This window comes from Bos mutus, chromosome 2 (genome assembly GCF_027580195.1).
Source record: "Bos mutus isolate GX-2022 chromosome 2, NWIPB_WYAK_1.1, whole genome shotgun sequence".
Taxonomy (NCBI): domain Eukaryota; kingdom Metazoa; phylum Chordata; class Mammalia; order Artiodactyla; family Bovidae; genus Bos; species Bos mutus.
This window is the reverse complement of record NC_091618.1, coordinates 79829005-79855459: the sequence shown is the minus strand read 5'-3', so window position 1 is coordinate 79855459 and position 26455 is coordinate 79829005. Positions and strand designations below refer to the sequence as shown.

Here is a 26455-nt window from a genome sequence, read left to right as displayed (position 1 = left end):
TGAACTCAGACCTCAAACTGGCTTATTACTGTTTCAGGAGGTAGTTCTACCCTTTTTCTACCTATGTATTTATATAGGAACTGTATCTCATATGTGGATAAATTCAACAAATAAAATTAAAGCTGCATATACTCATAATTATCACTGAAAATTATCCATAAAACTCAGTATATATGTGTCTGATAAAAATTAATACATACAACTCTATCATGAAGAAAATAATACTTAGCATGAAATAAAAATTATGGCATCCAGTCCCATCACTTCATGGCAAGTAGATAAGAGAACAATGGAAACAGTTGACAGACTTTATTTTGGGGGGTTCCCAAATCACTGAAGATGGTGATTGCAGCCATGAAATTAAAAGATGCTTGCTCCTTGGAAGAAAGCTATGACCAACCTAAACAGCACATTAAAAAGCAGACACATTACTTTGCCAACAAAGGTCCGTCTAGTCAAAGCTATGATTTTTCCAGTAGTCATGTATAGATGTGTGAGCTGGACTATAAAGACAGCTGAGTGATAAAGAATTGATGCTTTTGAACTGTGGTGTTGGAGAAGACTCTTGAGAGTCCTTTGGACTGCAAGGAGATCCAACCAGTCCATCATAAAGGAAATCAGTCCTGAATATTCATTGGAAGGACTGATGCTGAAGCTGAAACTCTGATACTTTGAACACCTGATATGAAGAGCTGATTTCTTTGAACACACTCCCAACATCAGAGTTTCAGCTTCAGCATCAGTCCTTCCAATGAATATTCATACTTTGAACACCTGATATGAAGAGCTGATTTCTTTGAACACACTCTGATGTTGGGAAAGATTGAAGGCAGGAGGAGAAAGGGAACAGCAGATGAGATGGCATCAACGACTCAATGAACATGAGTTTGAGAAGCTCCAGGAGTTGGTGATGGACAGGGAGGCCTAGCATGCTGTAGTCCATGGGGTCTCAAATAGTCAGACACAACTGAGAGACTGAACTGAACCAAGAAATTAAATATAGAAACTATAATTTTATAGTGGATTCACACAGAAATAGAAGAGATCAAATTAAGGAGGAATTGACCTGATTTCAGTATCTATGCCCTGACACATTCCCATTCGATAGCAGAAATAAACACCATACTATTAAACTGTTTTCCCTCTCTTTTCCTTTTACTTGCTTTTTCTTTTGCAGAGGATATATTTTTGAATGTTAAGGCTGTACACATAAGACAGCTATTTATATGAAATGCCTTTTTTTCTTGTGTCCATATCTAATATTCACTGCCACTCTTCAAAATCTCTTCCCAAATAACATCTTAGTAAAGCTTTTTTTTGAGCCTTTCAATCACACATATTTTCTAGCTCTGTGAAATTCCATAACACTCTGTGATGGTTATATGGCTTTTATCTTATCCTTTTTTTATAGAACATTTGTCAGTACTAGACTTATTGCTCCACAAGGTCAGGGATTTTTCTTTCCATTTTTTTTTACAGTGTTCAGTAGCTAGACAGGTACAAAGTACTCAATAAATATTTATTGAATTGAATTGAAGTCAAATGTTGTTAGAGAAATAAATATGTATGTTTTATGGAGTGTAAACGTTACAGAAAGATTGCATTTCAAAAACCAATATTCAATAAATAATATTTTTAAATAAATCCATTTGGATTTTTTCAAAGTACCCATATTCTTGATATTAACTGCCAGTCATATCCCAGAACAGAAATTGTCCTGTTATAACCTGTTGTCTCTCATTAAGACAAAAGAAAGTTAAGAAGTTTACAAATTAATAAATCTCTTTTTCACTTTCTTTTTTAAATAGCCAAAACAGTTTAGCAGAGACAAGCAAAATCTGGAAGTGATAGTATGAATTCAGGAAAGCAAAACATATTCTAATAACTCCTAGGAACTCTTAGTTTTCCTATACTTGTTGATTTTGTACTGACTTTTAACCTAAACTATGTATCTCAAGGATACACAAATCAAAATAGTCCTTACAGTGTCCTGAGTGTATGAGAGAGAGAGCAAATATGATTTAAGTGATTATAGTAGCTTCCATAATACCAGTAGCTGACTTTGGCTATTATCTGTTTGTTGTAATTGCTATTGTTGCTCAGCCATTCTTATTCTTTTTGCTCAAAGGACAAAACTACAATTTCCACAGGAGTCTTGCATATTTATTAATCAATTTGAAAATATTATGTAGAGCTCGATTTGATAATAAACACTGAATTTTTCTAGCACACGATATCTCTTTAAAGAAGAAATAGTAAAGACAATTTGAACTTGGTTGACTTGGTTATTTGAATTTATTTGTGCACAGTTTTTTTTTTTTAAAGATTTTGTTTTTTTAGATATTGTAGATATTTATAATTTATAACATATTTTAATATTATTAGTCTTTGTTTTGTTTTAAAAATACTAACTTGACCTGAGTTTCAGCTTTCTTATATATAAAGGAGGGAGCTTAAAATGAACAATCTTTCAGCATATTTACTAAGGTCATTTGCTTTTCAGTTTTACCCAGTTGATGGTCATGAAATAAAAATTTAACTTATACCTGGAGTATCCTCTTACCTTCCTTTTGTATAAAAATTAAAACTAAACAAGAAAGGGAAAAGCAATTATTTCAAACATCCCCTGCAAAATACCTGGGAAGAAAGAGCTATTGAAACTTGTAGATTTTATCTAAGCTGTTTGTACATATTTATTCATATCTCTTATAACATAGCAAGACTAACTAGATTATAAACTCCTTGGGGACAGGGAATGTGTCTTATGACTTTTTTTATATTACCTAAAGTCTCTTGGAAAATATAAGGTACAGAGTAACCTCTGTATCTGTAGAAACTACCAGACTTTGTGGCATGTGTTATATGTTTCATATTTATCATTTTAAAGTGAGCTAGTATTTTTTGAAAAATTACGCAGAAATATAATGGAAGGGAAAATAAAGTAACATAAAAGGTTTTAATGAAAAATTAATCTCTCTCCTACTCCCATGTACCTAAAGACTTCCTCACCAGAGGCAATCAGTTTTAATTATTTCCTGTGTAGCCCAGTGTTCTTTCCTGGAGAATCCCAGGGACGGGGGAGCCTGGTGGGCTGCCATCTGTGGGGTTGCACAGAGTCAGACACGACTGATGTGATTTAGCAGCAGCAGCCCTCCACAAAAAATTCATGTATAGACAGGTCTATATATGTGCTTATATTGACATATGTATGGAAATATAGTCACACATATTGCTAGACAGATAGTTCTAATATAAAAGAACATCTACAGCATACTCACTTGTAGGCCTTTTTTATTAACATGATAGGGAGATTGTTTTATTTTAACTTATGCAGAATTATCTCATTCTTTTTCACTCAAGTATATAATTTCAATGTATCAGTTCAGTTCAGTTCAGACAGTCAGTCGTGTCCGACTGTTCACGACCCCATGAATCGCAGCATGCCAGGCCTCCCTGTCCATCACCAACTCCCGGAGTTCACTCAGACTCACGTCCATCGAGTCAGTGATGTCATCCAGCCATCTCATCCTCTGTCATCCCATTCTCCTCCAGCCCCCAATGCCTCCTGCATCAGAGTCTTTTCCAATGAGTCAACTCTTCACATGAGGTGGCCAAAGTACTGGAGTTTCAGCTTTAGCGTCATTCCTTCCAAAGAAATCCCAGGGCTGATCTTCAAAATGGACTGGTTGGATCTCCTTGAGTCTAAGGGACTCTCAAGAGTCTTCTCCAACACCACAGTTCAAAGGTATCAATTCTTCGGCGCTCAGCTTTCTTCACAGTCCAACTCTCACATCCATACATGAACACCAGAAAAACCATAGCCTTGACTAGACAGACTTTGTTGGCAAAGTAATGTCCTGATTTGGAATATGCTATCTAGGTTGGTCATAACTTTTCTTCCAAGGAGTAAGCATCTTAATTTCATGGCTGCAGAAACCATATGCAGTGATTTTGGAGCCCAGAAAAATAAAGTCTGACACTGTTTCCCCATCTATTTCCCATGAAGTGATGGGACCAGATGCCATGATCTTCATTTTCTGAATGTTGAGTTTTAAGCCAACTTTTTCTCCTCTTTCACTTTCATGAAGATGCTTTTTAGTTCCTCTTCACTTTCTGCCATAAGGGTGGTGTCATCTGCATATCTGAGGTTATTGATATTTCTCCTGGCAATCTTGATTCCAGCTTGTGTTTCTTCTAGTCCAGCGTTTCTCATGATGTACTCTGCATAGAAGTTAAATAAGCAGGGTGACAATATACAGCGTTGACGTACTCCTTTTCCTATTTGGAACCAGTCTGTTGTTCCATGTCCAGTTCTAATTGTTGCTTCCTGACGTGCATACAGATTTCTCAAGAGGCAGGTCAGGTGGTCTGGTATGCCCGTCTCTTTCAGAATTTTCCACAGTATATTGTGATCCACACAGTCAAAGGCTTTGGCATAGTCAATAAGCAGAAATAGATTTTTTTAGAACTCTCTTGCTTTTTCCATGATCCAGCGGATGTTGGCAATTTGGTCTCTGGTTCCTCTGCCTTTTCTAAAACCAGCTTGAACATCTGGAAGTTCATGGTTCACGTATTGCTGAAGCCTGGTTTGGAGAATTTTGAGCATTACTTTACTAGTGTGTGAGATGAGTGCAATTGTGCGGTAGTTTGAGCATTCTTTGGCATTGCCTTTCTTTGGGATTGGAATGAAAACTGACCTTTTCCAGTCCTGTGGCTACTACTGAGTTTTCCAAATTTGCTGGCATATTGAGTGCAGCACTTTCACAGCATCATTTTTCAGGATTAGAAATAGCTCCACTGGAATTCCATCACCTCCACTAGCTTTGTTCGTAGTGATGCTTTCTTTTTTTTTTAATTTTATTTTATTATTAAACTTTACATAATTGTATTAGTTTTGCCAAATGTAGTGATGCTTTCTAAGGCCCACTTGACTTCACATTCCAGGATGTCTGGCTCTAGGTGAGTGATCACACCATTGTGATTATCTGGGTCGTGAAGATCTTTTTTGTACAGTTCTTCTGTGTATTCTTGCCACCTCTTCTTAGTATCTTATGCTTCTGTTAGGTCCATACCATTTCTGTCCTTTATCGAGCCCATCTTTGCATCAAATGTTCCCTTGGTATCTCTAATTTTCTTGAAGAGATCTCTAGTCTTTCGCATTCTGTTTTTCCTCTATTTCTTTGCATTGATCACTGAGGAAGGCTTTCTTATCTCTCCTTGCTATTCTTTGGAACTCTTCATTCAGATGCATATATCTTTCCTTTTCTCCTTTGCTTTTCGCTTCTCTTCTTTTCACAGCTATTTGTAAGGCCTCCCCAGACAGCCATTTTGCTTTTTTGCATTTGTTTTCCATGGGGATGGTCTTGATCCCTGTCTCCTGTACAATGTCACAAAGCTCAGTCCGTAGTTCAACGGGCAGTCTATCATATCTAGTCCCTTAAATCTATTTCTCACTTCCACTGTATAATCATAAGGGATTTGATTTTGGTCATATCTGAATGGTCTAGCAGTTTTCCCTACTTTCTTCAATTTCAGTCTGAATTTGGCAATAAGGAGTTCATGATCTGAGCCACAGTCAGCTCCTGGTCTTGTTTTTGTTGACTGTATAGAGCTTCTCCATCTTTGGCTGCAAATAATATAAACAATCTGATTTCCATGTTGATGATCTGTTGATGTCCATGTGTAGAGTCTTCTCTTGTGCTGTTGGAAGAGGGTGTTTGCTATGACCAGTGCATTTTCTTGGCAAAACTCTATTAGTCTTTCCCCTGCTTAATTCTGTATTCCAAGGCCAAATTTTCCTGTTACTCCAGGTGTTTCTTGACTTCCTACTTTTGCATTCCAGTCCCCTATAATGAAAAGGACATCTTTTTTGGGTGTTAGTTCTAAAAGGTCTTGTAGGTCTTCATAGAACTGTTCAGCTTCTTCAGCGTTACTGGTTGAGGCATAGATTTGGATTACTGTGACATTGAATGGTTTGCCTTGGAAACGAACAGAGATCATTCTGTCATTTTTGAGATTGCATCCAAGTACAGCATTTCAAACTCTTTTGTTGACCATGATGGCTACTCCGTTTCTTCTAAGGGATTCCTGCCCGCAGTAGTAGATATAATGGTCATCTGAGTTAAAATCACCCATTCCAGTCCATTTTAGTTCGCTGATTCCTAGAATGTCCACGTTCACTCCTGCCATCTCTTGTTTGACCACTTCTAATTTGCTTTGATTCATGGACCTGACATTCCAGGTTCCTATGCAATATTGCTCTTTACAGCATCAGACCTTGCTTCTATCGCCAGTCACATCCACAACTGGGTATTCTTTTTGCTTTGGCTCCATCCCTTCATTCTTTCTGGAGTTGTTTCTCTAATCATCTCCGGTAGCATATTGGGCACCTACTCACCTGGGGAGTTCCTCTTTCAGTATCCTATCATTTTGCCTTTTCATACTGTTCATGGGATTCTCAAGGCAAGAATACTGCAGTGGTTTGCCATTCCCTTCTCCAGTGGACCACATTCTGTCAGACCTCTCCACCATGACCTGCCTGGTGGGTGGCCCCACGGACATGGCTTAGTTTCATTGAGTTAGACAAGGCTGTGGTCCTAGTGTGATTAGATTGACTAGTTTTCTGTGATTATGGTTTCAGTGTGTCTGCCCTCTGATGGCCTCTCACAACACCTACTGTCTTACTTGGGTTTCTCTTACCTTGGACGTGGGGTACCTCTTCACGGCTGCTCCAGCAAAACACAGCTGCTGCTCCTTACCTTGGATGAGGGGTATCTCCTCACTGCCGCCCCTTCTGACCTTGAACATGGAATAGCTCCTCTAGGCCCCCCTGTGCCTGTGCAGCATTTCAGTGTATGATGCATTGTAATTGATGTTGCCAGTCTTGCAGTCTGAATTTAACTTGTCACCAGACTTTTGATAATATAGACAAAGCAGCAACACACATCCTCATTTATGTATTTTTGTACATTTAGGCCTAATATACCAATGGAAAAATATTCTAAAATTAGAATTACAGTGGTGAAGAGTTGATATATTTTTCATTACTAATTTCATAATATTGCCTTACAAAAAGATGATCCCAATCTGTAGCCCCTTTAACACTGGAGTTGTTTTTCATACCCTTGTCAAATTTATCTTTGTGTTATACAGCTTTTTAATCTTAATCCAAGTAAGGAAAAATGCTATCAAATTGTTGTTTTATTTTTTTTTAATTGAAAGATGTTTTTACTCCATTGTTGGTAAGCCATTATTGATTCATTATAAACCTTGCACTTATATACTGGTTTACTGATTTTTATATTGATTTATATGAACCTTTTATATTTCAAAGTAATGTATCTTTTTTGTCAGAGTGATTTCTTTTTCTGTTTTATTGACTTTATTTTGACTTTATAGATGGATTTTATAGTTCAATGTGGACAGTATTTAAGTTTATCAACTTTTCCTTTATGCTCTCTGTTTGTACAATGACCATTTCAGGGTTTTGTTTTAATAGCTATTTTATTCTAGAATGTTTTTGCTTTCATCATTTTTGCTTTAAAACACTTACTTCTTTGATCTGTCTTTAATTTTTTTTGGTGTAAATATTGAGTGAAGATTCAGCCTTTTATTTTTCTCCAGGTGACTCATCAATAATCCTATCATCATTAATTTTGTAATTATTTACTCTCTACTATTTTGAATTGTCAATTTTTCTATATTAAAACCACGTACATAAGTGACTTTACTTCTGATGATCACTATGCTATTTAATTATTGATGCATACTTACATTCCATTATGACAGAATTTAACCAGTGTTACTTTTAAAACATTTCTAAATATTTGGCATATATAGTTCCTACTCAGCAAATTATCTGTATTTTTTAGAAGATGCCTCATAATATTTGCAGTTTTATTTTCTTAAGTTTAGGATAAGTTCATGGGATTAAAATAATAAAATTAAAATCGGGATGGGATTAATTTGAGAAAAAAATACCTTGCTATTAATATATTTTATTCTCTGAAATCAAGCTATGTCATTATTCAAGGCTTCTTTTGAGTTTTTTAAAATAAACTTTTGATGTTTTTCATACAAATAATATACAGCTCTTTTAGTTTAACCCAAAATACTTTGTTTTGTAGTAGACTTTTTGGCTGACCTTTTCTTCTGTTGTCTTTATATATATGGAACCTATTGATTTTTGTACAGTTTTTGAAGCAGTCTACATTTTTTAAAATTCTGTTTCTTATAGTTCTTAGTTTTACTGACTTATAATTATGCAATAATATAAACTGCATATAATGATATTATTTTCTAGTCTTATACCTATGTCTTTCTACTATCTAATTGCACTACATAATATTTCCAGGTAATATACAATATTAACATTTGTTTAGTTATGGTATCATGGGAAGATTTATAATATTCCTCCATTTATAATCAAAGTCATTATTGAAATATTCATCCATTCTTTTTTAAGAATATTTTGATAAATAAATAACATAGAATATTATAGAATATATTTATATTACATGTGGAACTGATCATTTATGTTTTTCTCTTATTTGACATATAATAACATGGAAAATTGTTAACACATTTCTATAAGTAAAACATCTTTTCATCAGTATGTAAGTACATTAAAATTCAATAGGCTTAAATTTGAAGAAGACCTTTAAATATATAATGACGATTCAGTTCAGTTCAGTTCAGTTCAGTTGCTCAGTCGTGTCTGACTCTTTGCGACCCTATGAATCACAGCCTGCCAGGCTTCCCTGTCCATCACCAACTCAAGAGTTCACTCAAATTCATGTCCATCGAGTCAGTGAATCCCTCCAGCCATCTCATCCTCTGTCGTCCCCTTCTCCTCCTGTCCCCAATCCCTCCCAGCATCAGAGTTTTTTCCAATGTGTCAACTCTTCGCATGAGGTGGCCAAAGTATTGAAGTTTCAGCTTTAGCATCATTCCTTCCAGAGAACACCCAGGACTGATCTCCTTTAGAATGAACTGGTTGGATCTCTTTGCAGTCCAAGGGACTCTCAAGAGTCTCCTCCAACACCACAGTTCAAAAGCATCAATTCTTCAGTGCTCAGCTTTCTTCACAGTCCAACTCTCACATCCATACATGACCACAGGAAAAACCATAGCCTTGACTAGACAGACCTTTCTTGGCAAAGTAATGTCTCTGCTTTGGAATATGCTATCTAGGTGGTCATAACTTTCCTTTCAAGGAGTAAGCGTCTTTTAATTTCATGGCTGCAATCACCATCTGCAGTGATTTTGGAGCCCCCCAAAATAAAGTCTGGCACTGTTTCCACTGTTTCCCCATCTATTTCCCATGAAGTGATGGGACCAGATGCCATGATCTTAGTTTTCTGAATGTTGAGCATTAAGCCAACTTTTTCACTCTCCTCTTTCACTTTCATAAAGATGCTTTTAGTTCCTCTTCACTTTCTGCCAAAAGGGTGGTGTCATATGCATACCTGAGGTTATTGATATTCCTCCTGGCAATCTTGATTCCAGCTTGTGCTTCTTCCAGTCCAGCATTTCTCATGATATACTCTGCATAGAAGTTAAATAAGTAGGGTGATATTATACAGCCTTGTTGTACTCCTTTTCCTATTTGGAACCAGTCTGTTGTTCCATGTCCAGTTCTAATTGTTGCTTCCTGATCTGCATATAGGTTTCTCAAGAGGCAGGTCAGGTGGTCTGGTATGCCCATCTCTGTCAGAATTTTCCAGTTTATTGTGATCCACACAGTCAAAGGCTTTGGCATAGTCAATAAAGCAGAAATAGATGTTTTTCTGGAACTCTCTTGCTTTTTCCATGATCCAGCGGATGTTGGCAATTTGGTCTCTGGTTCCTCTGCCTTTTCTAAAACCAGCTTGAACATCTGGAGGTTCACAGTTCACGTATTGCTGAAGCCTGGCTTGGAGAATTTTGAGCATTACTTTACTAGCGTGTGAGATGAGTGCAATTGTGCGGTAGTTTGAGCATTCTTTGGCATTGCCTTTCTTTGGGGAAAACTGACCTTTTCCAGTCCTGTGGCCACTGCTGAATTTTCCAAATTTGCTGGCATATTGAGTGCAGCACTTTCACAGCATCATCTTTCAGGTTTTGAAATAGCTCAATTGGAATTCTATCACCTGCACTAACTTTGTTCTTAGTGATGCTTTCTAAGGCCCACTGGACTTCACATTCCAGGATGTCTGGCTCTAGGTGAGTGATCACACCATCGTGATTATCTGGGTCATGAAGATCTTTTTGTACAGTTCTTCTGTGTATTCTTGCCACCTCTTCTTAATATTTTCTGCGTCTGTTAGGTCCATACCATTTTTCTTCTTTATTGAGCCCATATTTGCATGAATTATTCCCTTGGTATCTCTGATTTTCTTGAAGAGATCTCTAGTGTTTCCCATTATCTTGTTTTCCTCTGTTTCTTTGCATTGATTGCTGAGGAAGGCTTTCTTACCTCTTCTGGCTATTCTTTGGAACTCTGCATTCAGATGCTTATATCTTTCCTTTTCTCCTTTGCTTTTCACTTCTCTTCTTTTCACAGCTATTTGTAAGGCTTCCTCAGACAGTCTTTTTGCTTTTGGCATTTCTTTTGCATGGGAATGGTCTTGATCCCTGTCTCCTGGACAATGTCACGAACCTCCGAACCTCCATCCATAGTTCATCAAGCACTCTATCTATCAGATCTAGTCCCTTAAATCTATTTCTCACTTCCACTGTATAATCATAAAGGATTTGATATGGGTCATACCTGAATGGTCTAGTGGTCCCCTACTTTCTTCAATTTAAGCCTAAAGTTTACAATTTAATATTTTTCCATTTCCTTTTTATTTGCCCCACTCATTTTATGAGATGTTGGTATATAATCAGCCAATAACTAGTATTTACCCTTTTAGGTAGATTTTTTATTCCCATTACACCTTAAAATTGTATAAATTAGAAAACATAATTTTAATTAGAAGAAAAATACAAATATTCTGGAAAGGAATACTTTTCAATAAAGCAATTTACATATACAAAAACCATTGCTTTCCAGGAATTTCACATTTGCTTTTGAAACATTCTGGCTAAATAATAATTTGTTTTTCTTTCAAAGTCAATTAAAAAAAAACATATTTCTCTAAATTTTGTCTGTATTATATCTTAACTACTAAAATGTTTAGTAACATTTTATATTCTTCTGTGAAAGGGCATGTACATAGTCTGAATATGATATGTTGAAGTTTAAGGTTATAAATGTAAAAAAAAGAAATTATCATCTTAAAAAATAAAGCATTTACTTAATTTTAGAGCTCCAGAAGACACTGATAGCATTTATCTAAATTTAGGACTCTGAAAGAGACTTATACTACTATAAAATATATTTTAAAATTTTCTCTTAAAAGTATTGTAATTAAACTTTTAATTAGTTATACCTTTTTTTTTTAATAGAGCAAGTCAATAACTTGAAACTAAAGACAGTATCAAGGCTTTCACGCTAAAAACACTGTTAACAATCAGGACAAGTACTACTCAAATGTCTTTGTGAAAATAAGCTGTCAAACTATCACCAAATAGATTTCTTGGTAAAAGCAATTAGTTCTGCTCTGACTGAAGACAATGATCACTCATTATTACCGTGGCTTAATTGCAAAAATTAAATGCATGTTGTTTCTATTTTCTTAAGGGAGATGCATCAGCAAAGCCTGGGTCTGTGATGGAGATATTGATTGTGAAGATCAATCAGATGAAGATGATTGTGACAATTTCTTGTGTGGACCACCCAAGTACCCTTGTGCTAATGACACCTCAGTCTGCCTGCAGCCAGAGAAACTCTGCAATGGGAGATGGGATTGTCCTGACGGGTCTGATGAAGGCGACCTCTGTGGTATTGTACATTTCACTGCCTTGCTTCTTTCTGGAGACTAGAACCTTTTAGTGTACTCCTTGATACTTATTCTAGAAGCATTAGCTCCTTCCAGTAATTCCCTTTAAATGTAAATTTTAGCATGAACCCTACTTACATTTTGCAGGCAACAGTATATTTATTTGAAAATTTAAATGTGATCATAAATTTCTAAAAATGAAGCAGAGAAAGTTAATGTCCATCTAGCTAACCTTAAGAGTAGTATAGCTGTGTTCCTCATTTGTGCTTCCCTGGTGACTCAAAGAGTCTGCGTGTAGTACAGGAGACCTGGATTCAACCCCTGGGTGGCAAAGATCCCCTGGAGGAGGAAATGGTTACTGACGCCAGTATTCTTGCCTGGAGAATTCCATGGGTAGAGGATAGAGGAGCCTTTGAAGAGTCGGACACGACTAAATGACTAACACTTTCACTTAAGGTCTCTGAATATTCAATGTTGTTTCCACAATTGAACTGATTATTTTTTCCTCAGTGAGTCACTCAGAACAGGAGATTCCTGTTATTACTAAAGGAGATTACTGTTATTGCTAAACCATGAGATGAAGTTTACTACCATCTAATAGATTTTGTCTGGTCTTCTGATCGTTATACTAGAAAACTTTTTTAGGAATGTTGAAAGGAAGAAACTGGATAATGAAGTGAAAGTATTAGTCACTCAGTCTATTATTCAATTTTATATGATTTTCTCAGAAGTTTTTAGTTCTCATACAGTAGCTCTCTTTAGTATGCTTTCTCTAGTTAAAATGAGTTCAATCTGATAGCTTTTGAGCTTTGAAATAACTTGCAACTAGCCATCTCTTTATGCCACCAGCACATATAAAGCAATTACATTTCCTTCTCTGTGGGGAGATCAGAGATTTAACAAGGAGATTTTAAAAAATATGTTTTCCAGACAATACTGAAGGTGACATCAATGGAGTAATGAAGAGTTTACAGAATGATAAGAACAATAATGAGATGACTTGAGGCAGTAAGAAAATGCCTTTAGGAAATTATTAAGCTACCTGATTGGAAATAGGAAGACAACTACATTTAAGTCTACAGTTATCATATTTTGATCTGAATTGAGCATTAATAGCATACTGAGTGATATAAAAAGACTTGTTATTTTTAAAACTTGTACAATAAAAATCCAAACAATCTGTGATTCTATAAAATAACCTTGAAACAGTAAATACAACAGCCTTCATTCATCATTGCTAACATTTAAACAAGCAAAAGCTTTAAAAATTAAACAAAAAAATTGCAATTAAGGGATGACAGAGTTAGTTTACATGTATTCACTTCTTTTTCTTCCAGCTTGTTCTCCCTAATAAAGTAGTTTGGTGGATGGAAAGATCTCTTACCTTACAGTATATGAAAATTGCTCATGAAGTTTCTAAAAGAAGGAAACTATAAGCAGTATTAAAATTAAAATTGTGCAATTATAGAAAAAAATGAGATTTTTGACAGGTTTGAATTCTCTTCTTCAATTATTTTGATTAAGTCACCCAGAAAGGTGGCTCAATTTCTGGAGTTGTCAGTTTCTCCATTAAAAAAAATGGACATAATGATATCTGTCAGGAAATCATGGTAATAATATCTGATGTATTTCAGGTATTGAAATAAATTAGTAGTTTTCTACCTTTTTTTCACCTTTTGGGGTAAGTGAAGGAAAAAAAAAAAAAAAAAAGAGAGAAAATACTGTCATTAGAAAAATGAAGAGAATCCTAAGAAAATGCAACCTTATTTTCCTATCCTCTGCTCCCCCAACTGGGAAAGTAAAAAAAGGAAAGGGAATTTCTTCTGAGTTTATTTCTCTACTTCAAGATTGAAACCCAGATCTTGCTTATCAAACTACTGTACTCTTTGGCCAAGAAGCCTTGGTCAAGGATTTTAAATAATTATAAACAGTATAAAAGATCTCAGTAAAGCTGGGTATGGAAGTACCAGAGAAGATAAAAAGACATTTTCATCCTGATTGTAGCACTTTGGGATATTGAACTCATACACTCTGTCCTTTATGAGATGAAGTTGAGGAAGAATTGGAACAGTGAAAAACAAAAACAAGCACTGGTCAAGGAACTGAATTGCAGAAGGCTCTTCTTTCTCCTAAAAGAAATAAGAAGTGCTTTTATGTGCACCTCTGCACCATCACTTATGTAGATGGTAATTTTTTTTTTAACTCATGGAACACTTATTTTACTTTTGAAGAATATGAGTCCTAGATAGTTGCTGTAATTATTAGTGGCTTAATTCAGATAGAATTGATTAGGAGGCATCCACAGGATTATACAGTATCAATCTATTGCCATAGCAGAATACACAGTGACTCATCAAATGATTTAACCACAATTTTCTTGAAAAAATTGATCTAATCACATAAATACTGAAATAGGTGAAATACAAAGCACTATAAACATTTTGTACAATGTTTTAGTTCTCCACAATTTTGTTTGGTATCATTTATCAGCAATATTGTTACCTGTAGAGAAAAGACACTTTGTTCTCTTGCTTTCACGTTTTTTTTTCCCCCCATCAATCCTAGGTTAGGTCCTGTCCAGCCAGACAAGGGTGTTGGTTTGAGTGCTGCAGCAATGGGCATCATGAGTCATTTACCCAGTGGACATTAAAAATATACCAAGTGAATTAGCTTTAAATCATTGACATGAATTAGTTAGTAGCTAAGAAGTGACTTTTAGAGAGAGATACCCTAAGTTGACAAGGTTTTTTTAAGCCATTTGCTATAGAGGATGAAACTGTAGGGTTGACCCTCTTCATGTCAACTCCTTCCAAATAGTTATATCCAAAATAGCTCTTCTTTCCCTCTCTGCTATCCTACCTACTGTTGAAACAAAAACAGAGATGATTCCTATCCTGCCCCTTAGTACATGTAAAATTTATAAAAATAACTTGTAATCTGTAGACTCAATACTTGGGAGATGTCTTCAGATGTAAACTTCCATCCTTTGTTTAGCGAGGTTGTTTTCTCCAAATAAATCTGATCTATTAAAAAAAAAAAAGCTTGGGGAATTTAAGCCTAATGAAAAGATCCCCCCACCCCACCCCAGGGGGAATTTTAAGTGATTTCAAAAGGAAATGCATATGCACTTAAGAAACAAATGGTGGCTCAGTGATAAAGAATCCATCTGCCAACACAGGAGACATGGGTTCAATCCTGGGTCAAGATGATCCTCTGGAGGAGGGAATGACAACCCATTCCAATAGTCTTGCCCAGAAAATCCCACAGACAGAGGAGCCTGGTGGGCTACAGTCTATGAGGTCTCAAGAGTCAAACATGACTTAGCGACTAAACACACACACAAGATTTTAATCATTTGTGATGGGAGTTAACTGTTGATTTTTGTTACAAACATATGTCAAAAATAAGCAAAACTGAACACTAATTAAAATGGTAAAGATAAATCTTATTCAGTAGTAACTATTGCAATAGGACGAGTGTCCAACATAAATTGAAATCAGCTTCATCAAAACAAATGATGAGAAACTTTAAAGGCTAGAATGTGCTTAAGGATGTTAAGTGGGGGTGCAGGGTTGGGAGGTTTGAAATAGGAGAGGAAGGTACATGTGTCTAGGCCTCCTGCTTTTGTTAATTGGTGCTCATTCCGGAGAAGATACTAACCTCTTATCTTTATAACTGGAGTTGTTGTTTAATCACTAAGTCATGTCCAACTCTTTGTGACCCCAGGACTGTAGCCCACTAAGCTCATCTGTCCATGGGATTTCCCACCACTCCATACTGGAGCGTGTTTCCATTTCCTTCTCCAGGGATCTTCCCAACCCAGGGATCAACAAGTCTCCTGCATTAGCAGGTGGATTCTTTACCACTGAGCCACGAGGGAATCCCTTGGGACTGGAGGCAGTGATATAAATCAGAGCAAGATGCTCACAAAGGCTGGGAGTAAGACTGAAAGAGTTATCTCTTTGAATGTTTATATTTCAAAAGGTGACTTGCAGGTGCTCAAAAAAAAAAAAAAAAACACTCTGGGTGGTAGAAAATTTACATGGCAAGGGTGAAAAAAAAAAAAAGATTTATATTGCAAGCTTTCAAAAATAATTTTTCTAAGATGGGGTTCAGAGGGCTTTCTGCCTATCATCAGGTTGTGGCTGAAACAAACAATGAATTCTCCTGACAGCTTCGTGAAGTCATGGAGCTTTCTAAGGCAGGCACTGTAAGGGGGGCTGAGGTCATTCTAGGGATGTTGCTATGAGCTTTTAGAAACTGTACTATTTGTCCAAGATTTTTATTGGGTTGAGAGGAAGGGGATGGGGAGAGGATTTGACAGTGAAATTGTTTGTGCTGACAGTCTGCAGTTTTTATTGGCCAAGACTGAGGACTAGTTAAAAGGAAGATTAAGCGATGCTTGACTGGAGTTTGGTCAATGAGAACATCTTTCTCAGGTAACAAAAAATTAAAACATGCTACAGGATGATAGGTTTAGGGTTAAGGGAAAATTGGCAAGGGACTAGTGATACACATATTGCCGTTCAATTATGTATGTTAAGTTGTATATTTCAATGTGCATTTGCATTTATCCTAAAATCTATGACTTAATTCTAAAGGTAGTATCAGAAAGAGACATTTGAATAGTGAGAGAACAGTCATACTTGAAATAAGCTAAAAGCATTGTAACAATTTTTTTTCACCTGCTGTGTATGATGACATTACTTTACAGTAATTCTCTTGGAAAAGAATGTCAATTGAACTAAAATGGGGCAAATACTTTGAAACGACTGCTATTTTGAAATGATTATGATTACAGGTGAATAAACATACTTGGAGGAACCAAGAAATGACTCTCTTTTCTTCTTTAAAATAATGCCAAACTTGAATTGAATTCTTAGAGACAGGAGTTAATGTAGTTATTTTTCTTTTCTTATTGCTGTAACATCTTTTATGGTGACAAATGTGAAGAATAGTTGACCCATAAAGAAGTTTAAAATGTGCAGAGAATATTTTTGAAAGCCTTAACTTTCCAGTCCAAATTTTTGAACTGGGTGAATTTCCATAGAGAACAAAACATATTAGAGCTATATAAGAAAATATTATTGCAATTTGCAAATCATTGAACAATATTCCTTTTCAGTATGTCTAAAAATACACCTAATTGAACAGGCTTTGAAAACTACTCAACTATTTTTAAAGGCAAGGAAGACAAAACTTATTTTGTCCTTATTAATAGACACCTAATATAATAATATATAGCAAGAGTTAATATCATGATTGCAAAAATAAACACTGGCTATTTTTGTCAAGTGCATAAATATGGCATTTTAAAATTTCCCAGGTGGACAGATACTAGCTCAATTTAGGACAGTTGTGTGCTTTTGGATGATTTTGTAAATTTTGTTATTCAATATGTGTTTTTAACTGCTTACTCTATGCTAGGCACTTTGTTAACTATGGGATATACATGGTAAACAGAAAGGATGTTTGTATATTCTCATATATCCTACAATCTTGTGATGAAGTAGAATGATAAATGTATCTAATGTGTAATTATAAATTATAAGTGCCTTAAAGAAAAATTCTTTCTTTATGAAACTATTATCATTTGTGCAGTCAATGTTAGTTGCTCATTATTTTAGCCCAAAATGCCAGGTCAAGTATTTTTGTGTATTGTTTATTCTATTTCCATAGCCTCACTGAATTAATAATAATAACAAATATATGAGGTACAATGTATAATTTACCTAAATAAATATCTGTAGTCAGTAAAGGACAAACTAATCCATTCTGGATTATAATTCTAAATCAGACTATAGATGTAGAAAACAATATGTAGATATAATACATACATATATATATGTATGCTTGTTCCTGTTTATTTATAAACACTGTGATAATCAGATTTTCAGATCATCAGTATATGTGTGTCTCTTTTGGAAGCCCCAAAATTCTGATTTTGCATAATTGCTAAAAGACTGAGCATAATCTTTCCAGTAATAATAGAAACACTTAACTCACTTTAGTTCTATGGAGTACAATAAAGTGTACTGCAAAATTTAGAGAAATGCAAATTTTCCATTCCCAATTTATATCATTAGCCTGTGCTATGCTCGTCATGTCTGACTCTTTTCAGCCCCATAGACTATAGCTCACCAGGCTTCTCTGTCCATGGAATTTCCCAGGCAGGTATACTGGAATGGGCTGCAGTTTCCTTCTCCAAGGGATCTTCCCAACCCAGGGATCGAACCCACATCTCTTACCTCTCTTGCACTGGCAGGCAGGTTCTTTACCACTAGCACCATATGGGCAGCCAATTTGTATCATATAGAATTCTATTTGATCATTGGATAAATTTTTCATCATCCCTACCCCTTTAGGACTAAATTAAAAAAAAATCTGTAAAGATCTTTCTCAATTTATTTATAATCTTTAATTCTAGATTTAAAGAAATGAGTTCAATGATTAGTACTTAATTGAACAAAACAATTCATGATGCCCTATTATCGGTTCCTATCCTTTTATAGATGAATGTTCACTGAACAATGGAGGCTGTAGCAACCACTGTTCTGTTGTTCCTGGAAGAGGAATTGTCTGTTCCTGCCCTGAAGGACTTCAACTCGGCAGAGACAATAAAACGTGTGAAATTGTAGATTATTGTAGCAATCATCTAAAGTGCAGTCAAGTGTGCGAACAGCACAAGCAGACAGTCAAGTGCTCATGCTATGAAGGGTGGAAGCTGGATGTGGATGGTCAAAGTTGCTCAAGTGTTGGTAAGTAGATGTATATTTTGCTATATTTAAGAATAGCAAGTGGTATGTGTTTCTGTATTGTATATCTTGCTATATTTAAGAATCGGTATTGAGAAAAAAAAATAAAAAAACAACTCAGAAAATTACTAATGGATTTGATTAAATTTAGAAAAGGCACTAACATATAATGCACCATTAAACCTATGCCAAAATCTTTTGGACAAAAAATATTAAAATAATCCTTTACCGTTAAAAGCCATCTGATTATCTTTTCTTTAAATACCTGCTTTTGTCATCTTGCTCCCCAGGTGCTTGTTTTTCTATTCTCCAAAGCTTTTACTTTTATTTACTTTTGAGTGCTTTTTATAACCCCATAAAGTCTGGCCCAGTCCCACACTTCATCTGAATCTCTGTGCTTAGTCATTCATGTCCAGGTTTCTGCAACCCCATGGACTGCAGCCCACCAGGCTCCTCTGTCCTTGGGGATTTTCCAGGCAAGAATACTGGAGTGGGTAGCCATTCCCTCCTCCAGGGGGTCTTCCCAAACCAGGGATCGAACTCAGGTCTCCCACACTGCAGGCGGATTCTTTACTGTTTGAGCCACCATCTGTATCTCTACTGCTCTTGAAAACAACTTAACTCTGGCTGTATTCATCTCTTGCTTGCCCATTTAAGACATACTGCTGATTCTCTAGGTCATATTCCACAGTAGGAAAAGCAAATGAAGGCTATGGAACGTGCCGGAATTTGAAATCTAATCCTGCCACTGGCAATCATAGTGTATTTAACCCCAGGCAGGTCACCCAAAACTTTTGAGCTTTGGTTTTCTCATCTTTCAAACATCAATGCCCAGCACAACAACACGTTGCAAAAATGACAAGAAGCACGTTTACTATGCCCCACACTCGTTCAGTGCTTAGTGAGTGGTGGTTTCCCATAACTTCTGTAGGTTATTAGTCTGAGTCACTGGGCACTAAGAGATCCATGGATAGAATTGGAGGGGGTCCATGAAGTTTCTTAAGGAAAAATTTTACACTTTTATTTTCTTTAATCTCTCCCTGAAAGTTAACATTTCTTTGAGTTGTGAATGTATGCCACAGACCAGTTTTTAGCAGCAACAATGACTATGTCTCTGTGAAGTGACCACTGTGAAATATCACTGTAAAGTAATAGTCATATTCATATCATGTTAAAAGTTGTTGCTAATATCTCAAAATCTCTCTTACTCTCAGGCTTTGAAAACTACTGCTCCTTCAGTAATGGGAGTCATTTGACCCACTGCTGAATCTTGTTACTGAATGTGTTAATTTAAAAAAGCACATATATTCCTCCATCAAAAACTGTTTTTATTTATATGATAAATGCATTTGAATATATTTAATTCTTTTTTATTTACCTTTGTTATACTTTTTTCTGTTTTTGGACTCTAAAAATTCTGATTAGGAGTACCCAGGCTTCATCAGGCTCCTAAGAACCCATATATCATAAACATTTTTCATTTTTTTTCTTCTACTTAGATTGTACTTTCCCTCTTTGTCTCTAAAAATTCTGGATATTTTTAAAACCTACTAGTGCAAATCTTTCTTCTTTAATGGAGTCTTCTTCCAAACATGCTGGCTGTCTCCACTTATTTCTCCCTTCTATATCTAGAATTTGTCTAAAGAAATATATTTATGTTTTTATTTATCTCCCTCCTTTACTCTTTACTTCTCCAGTAAAGTAACAGCTGTCTTGAAGTCAGAAATCAAGTTATAGATTTTTCTCTTGTGTTTTACATAATATCCAATAAAGTAATATGAATTAAAAGGATGATTTTTTCAGAGAACATTAAATTATTTTATTACCTTATTTCAAATGTTGTCTTGTAGTTTTTTTTTCCTGTTAAAATTTGAGTTCTAGAAGCATAAATTTAGCAAACATTCATTTGACTTCTTCTCTTACAGAATTCTTGCACAATGTAATTAGCAAGATAAATAGCAGTTTATTGAAATAAAGATAACCATTTCATATACATGTTTGGAGTAGGGGAGTGATAGATCAAACTTAGATATATAATCATGTTTTACAAGATAATTGGCTCCATTTCTGATTTTTGGATATAGATCACAAAATGATTGACTTATTATGGCTTTGTACTCTATGAAATGAATACTCTATAAAATCAGTTTAACTCAAGTTAAATATTAGAACAATTCAACTTTTGAATATAAGTTACCAGGTGCAAAGGTAACTCTTCTAATGGAATTGACCCCTTCTACTCTCAGCTCAGAAAGAAAATCTAATAATACCATATCATTTTTCACTGTTAAGATCGCTGTGTATCACACCTAGCTTTGTTGATAATTTAACAGAGAAGCAAAATTATATTTTACCTTTTAAAATTAGTGCAGAGTTTTATTTGCTGGAAGATTTCTGATTACAGTTTTGATTTCCATGCTTGTGATGGGTCTGTTAAGATTTTCTATTTCTTCTTGGTTCAGTTTTGGAGTTATACTTTTCTAAGAATGTGTCCATTTCTTCCAAGTTATCCATTTTATTGGCATATAGTTCCCGAGAGTAGTGTCTTATGATCCTTTGTTGGAGAAGGCAATGGCACCCCACTCCAGTACTCTTGCCTGGAAAATCCCATGGACGGAGGAGCCTGGAGGGCTGCAGTCCATGGGGTCGCTAAGAGTCGGACATGACTGAGCGGCTTCACTTTCACTTTTCACTTTTCACTTTCATGCATTGGAGAAGGCAATGGCAACCCACTCCAATGTTCTTGCCTGGAGAATCCCAGGGACAGGGGAACCTGGTGGGTTGCCGTCCATGGGGTCGCACAGAGTTGGACACAACTGAAGCGACTTAGCAGCAGCAGCAGCAGCATGATCCTTTGTATTTCTGTGTTGTCTGTTGTGATTTATCCATTTTCATTTCTGATTTTGTTGATTTGATTCTTCTCCCTTTTTTTTTTTGGTGAGTCTGACTAATGCTTTGTCTATTTCATTTATCTTCTCAAAGAACCAGCTTTTAGTTTCATTGATTTTTGCTATGGTCTCCTTTGTTTCCTTTTCACTTATTTCTCCCCTAATTTTTATGATTTCATTCCTTTTACTAACCCTGGGGTTCTTTATTTATTCCTTTTCTAGTTGCTTTAGGTGTAGGGTTAGGTTATTTATTTGACTTTTGTCTTGTTTCTTGAGGTAAGGTTGTATTGCTATGAACCTTCCCCTTAGTACTGCTTTTATTGAGTCCCATAGGTTTTGGGTTGTTGTGTTTTCACTTTCATTCATTTCTATGCATATTTTGATTTCTTTTTTTATTTCTTCTGTGATTTGTTGGTTACTCAGAGCATGTTGTTTAGCCTCCATATGTTTGTATTTTTATAGTTGTTTTTTTTTTTTTTTTTTCCTGTAGTTGACAACTAATCTTACCACATTGTGATCAGAAAAGATGGTTGGAATGATTTCATTTTTTTTAATTTACCAAGGCTTAGACTTATGGCCCAGGATGTGATCTATCCTGGAGAAGGTTCCGTGTGCACTTGAGAAAAAGGTGAAATTCATTGTTTTTGGGTGTAATGTCCCATAGATACCAATTAGGTCTAACTGGTCCAGTGTATAATTTAAAGTCTGTGTTTCCTTGCTAGTTTACTGTTTAGTTCATCTATCCCTAGGTGTGAGTGGGGTACTAAAGTCTGTCACTATTATTGTGTTACTGTTAATTTCCCCTTTCAAACTTATAAGCGTTTGCCTTACATATTGCTGTGCTCCTATGTTGGGTGCATATATATTTATAATTGTTAAATCTTTTTCTTGGATTGACCCTTGACCAGACAGCTTCACAGCTGAATTCTACCAAAAATTTACAGAAGAGCTAACACCTATCCTACTCAAACTCTTCCAGAAAATTGCAGAAGAAGGTAAACTTCCAAACTCATTTTGTGAGGTCACCATCACCCTAATACCAAAACAACAAAGATGCCATAGAAAAAAAGAAAACTACAGGCCAATATCACTGATGAACATAGATGCAAAAATCTTTTTGCATGACCAAGTGAGCTTTACCCCAGGGATGCAAGGATTCTTTAATATTGGCAAATCAATCAATGTGATATACCACATTAACAAATTGAAAGATAAAAACCATATGATTATCTCAATAGATGCAGAGAAAGCCTTTGACAAAATTCAACATCCATTTATGATAAAAACCCTCTATAAAGCAGGCATAGAAGGAACATAGCTCAACATAATAAAAGCCATATATGATAAACCCACAGCAAACATTATCCTCAATGGTGAAAAATTGAAAACATTGTCCCTAAAGTCAGGAATAAGACAAGGTGCCCACTCTCACCACTACTATTCAAACATAGTTTTGGAAGTTTTAGCCACAGCAATCAGAGAAGAAAAAGAAATAAAAGGAATTCAGATTGGAAAAGAAGTAAAACTCTGTTTGCAGATGGCATCATCCTCCACATAGAAAACCCTAAAGACTCCACCAGAAAATTATTAGAGCTAATGAGTGAATATATTAAAGTTGAAGGATATAAAATTAACACACAGAAATCCCTTGCATTCCTATACACTAGCAATGAGAAAACAGAGAAATTAAGGAAACAATTCCATTCACCATTGTGACGAAAAGAATAAAATACTTAGGAATAAATCTACCTAAAAAACCAAAAGACCTATATATAGAAAACTATAAAACACTGATGAAAGAAATCAAAGATGAAACAAATAGATGGAGAAATATACCATGTTCATAGATCAGAAGAATTGATATAGTGAAAATGAGTATAATACCCAAAGCAATCTATAGGTTCAGTGCAATCCCTATCAAGCTACCAATGTTATTTTTCAGAGAACTAGAAAAAATCATTTCACAATTTGTATGGAAATACAAAAATCCTTGAATAGCCAAAACAATCTTGAGAAAGAAGAATGTAACTGGAGGAATCAACCTGCCTGGCTTCAGACTATACTACAAAGCTACAGTCATCAAGACAGTATAGTACTGGCACAAAGACAAAAATATAGATCAGTGGAACAAAATAGAAAGCCCAGAGATAAATCCACGCACCTATGGACACCTTATCTTTGACAAAGGAGGCAAGAATACACAGTGGAGAAAAGACAATCTCTTTAACAAGTGGTGTTGGGAAACTGGTCAACCAATTGTAAAAGAATGAAACTAGAATACTTTCTAACACCATACACAAAAATAAACTCAAAATGGATTAAACACCTAAACATAAGACCAGAAAGTATAAAACTCCTAGAGGAAAACGTAGGCAAAACAGTCTCTGACATAAATCACAGCTGCATCCTCTATGACCACCTCCCAGAATAATGGAAATAAAAGCAAAAATAAACAAATGGAACCTAATTAAACTTAAAAGCTTTTGAGAAATGAAGGAAATTATAAGCAAGGTGAAAAAACAGCCTTCAGAATGGGAGAAAAGGTTAGCAAACAAAGCAACTGACAAAGAATTAATCTCAAAACTATACAAGCAGCTCCTGCAGCTCAATTCCAGAAAAATAAGTGACCCAATCAAAAAATAGGCCAAAGAACTAAAGAGACATTTCTCCACAGAAGACATCAGATGGCTAACAAACACATGAAAAGATGCTCAATATCACTCATTATCAGAGAAAGGCAAATCAAAACCACAATGAGGTACCATCTCACGCCAGTCAGAATGGCTGCTATCAAAAAGTCTACAAACAATAAAAAGCTGGAGAAGGTGAGGAGAAAAAGGAACCCTCTTACACTGTTGGTGGGAATGCAAACTAGTAAGGACACTATGGAGAACAGTGTGGAGACTCCTTAAAAAACTGGAAATAGAACTGCCATTTGACCCGGCAATCCCACTTCTGGGCATACAACAAAGGAAACCAGAATTGAAAGAGACACATGTACCCCAGTGTTCATTGCAGCACTGTTTATAATAGCCAGGACATGGAAGCAACCTAGATGTCCATCAGCAGATGAATGGATAAGAAAGCTGTGGTACATATACACAATGGAATATTACTCAGCCATTAGAAAGAATGCATTTGAATCAGTTCTAATGAGGTGGATAAAACTGGAGCCTATTATACAGAGTGAAGTAAGTCACAAAGAAAAACACCAATACAATATACTAACCCATATATATGGAATTTAGAAAGATGGTAACGATGACCCTATATGCAAGACAGCAAAAGAGATACAGATGTATAGAACAGTCTTTTGGACTCTGTGGGGAAGTCCTTCTCCCACCTTCTCTGTGGGAGAAGGACTCTGATGGGATACAGAGTGAAGTAAGTCACAAAGAAAAACACCAATATAATATACTAACACATATATATATGGAATTTAGATGATTTGAGATCATTTAAATGATCTAAATGATCTGTGAGATGATTTGAGAGGGTAGCATTAAAACATGTATATTATCATATGTGAAGCAGATCGCCAGTCCAGGTTCGATGCATGAGACAGGGTGCTCAGAGCTGGTGCACTGGGATGACCCTGGGGGATGGGATGGGGAGGGAGGTGGGAGGGGGTTCTGGATGGGGAACACATGTGTGCCCGTGGCTGATTCATGTTGATGTTTGGCAAAAACTATTACAATATTGTAAAGTAATTAGCCTCCAATTAAAATAAATAAATTAATTTAAAAAATAAAATAAATAAAATTAGTATGGAAACTTTTTCCTGCTAATAATTTAGCACTTTCCTAATATACAGTATACTAAATACCATTGTCATCATTTATATTGTTGCAGATAATAAAGGTTTTGTTAGGCATTAAAATTTATTTTTTATTTAACCAATTTTCATATAAAAAGAAATTGATTCTGTCTTTTTCACATCAATTCTTTTTGAGAAACCTACAGCAAATTCATAGTTCAATAAAATGAATTGACTATTAACTTTGGGCTTTAAAAGTAAAATTTCTTTTTTCTTGCTCTCTTTTGTTCCTTTTTTCCATCATTTCTAAGCTGAGTGCTTCTTTTAAAAATGTGTTCTCTTTATTGAATGCAATATCTGTGATTAATCTTCTTGACATTTTAAAAATAAAATAATAATACTCTTTATGTCTCAAATTAGAAACATGACTCACTCATTTATTTTCCTCTTGAAAATTCCTCTGTAGTTGTCTCATGATTTTCTCTTTTCTTTTCTAACAATTCCTTCCTAAAATTTTGCACTCTGTCCTTGGCTGAATTGCTAAGTCCATTACTCTATTTTTTTCTAGGTTCACTTTTAACATTTTATTAGTTAACTATAATATGATTTTCAAAAGACTTATTTATGATTGTTATTTTTTATTTAATATGCCTGTAAACCTCACTTCTTTTAGGCATTTGGATACTTTATTTTATCAGCTCCTTATATGTTCCCTCTTCAGTACATAATTTGTTAATCACTTTTCTCCTAAGTATTTTATTTTTACTTATAATAACCCAGAATACTTCTACTAACTGCATTTCTTTTCTATCTCTGGTTTCTTTGCCATTTGGCAGGTAGGCTACTTACAAATTATCAGCATGTTTCTAATAACATCAGAAAGAACATAGTAGCATCCCTCTTTTATTTTCTCTAGGCATGATTAGGTTAGATTTACCCACCAATACGTTTCTTTGTTTTTAATCACATTTTCTAAAATAGTTTTAAAATTCTATTTTAAAATTTATATCTTTTTAAAAAAGAGATCTTGGCTATAAATAAAAATGTATAAACATAGTAACCACCTATTAGTACACTGTGTCCATCACAAACTTTCTACAGTCATTTTTGAAGGTACATTTTATTTTATGTTTTATTGAGTTATAGTTGATTTGGAGCTCCATTTATTGAATTTTTTTTCAGAGTTCCATT

At 35.3% G+C, this 26455-nt stretch overlaps 1 protein-coding gene across 1 annotated transcript in view; it reads left to right on the top strand.

The window, feature by feature from the left end:
- Positions 1-26455, top strand: part of LRP1B (LDL receptor related protein 1B) — a 1793119-nt gene that overhangs the window by 1002407 nt on the left and 764257 nt on the right. The window contains exons 21-22 of the mRNA XM_070360639.1: positions 11666-11866; positions 18377-18622. Of these exons, the coding sequence (XP_070216740.1) occupies positions 11666-11866; positions 18377-18622 (447 nt within the window). The remainder of the gene's footprint in view (positions 1-11665; positions 11867-18376; positions 18623-26455) is intronic.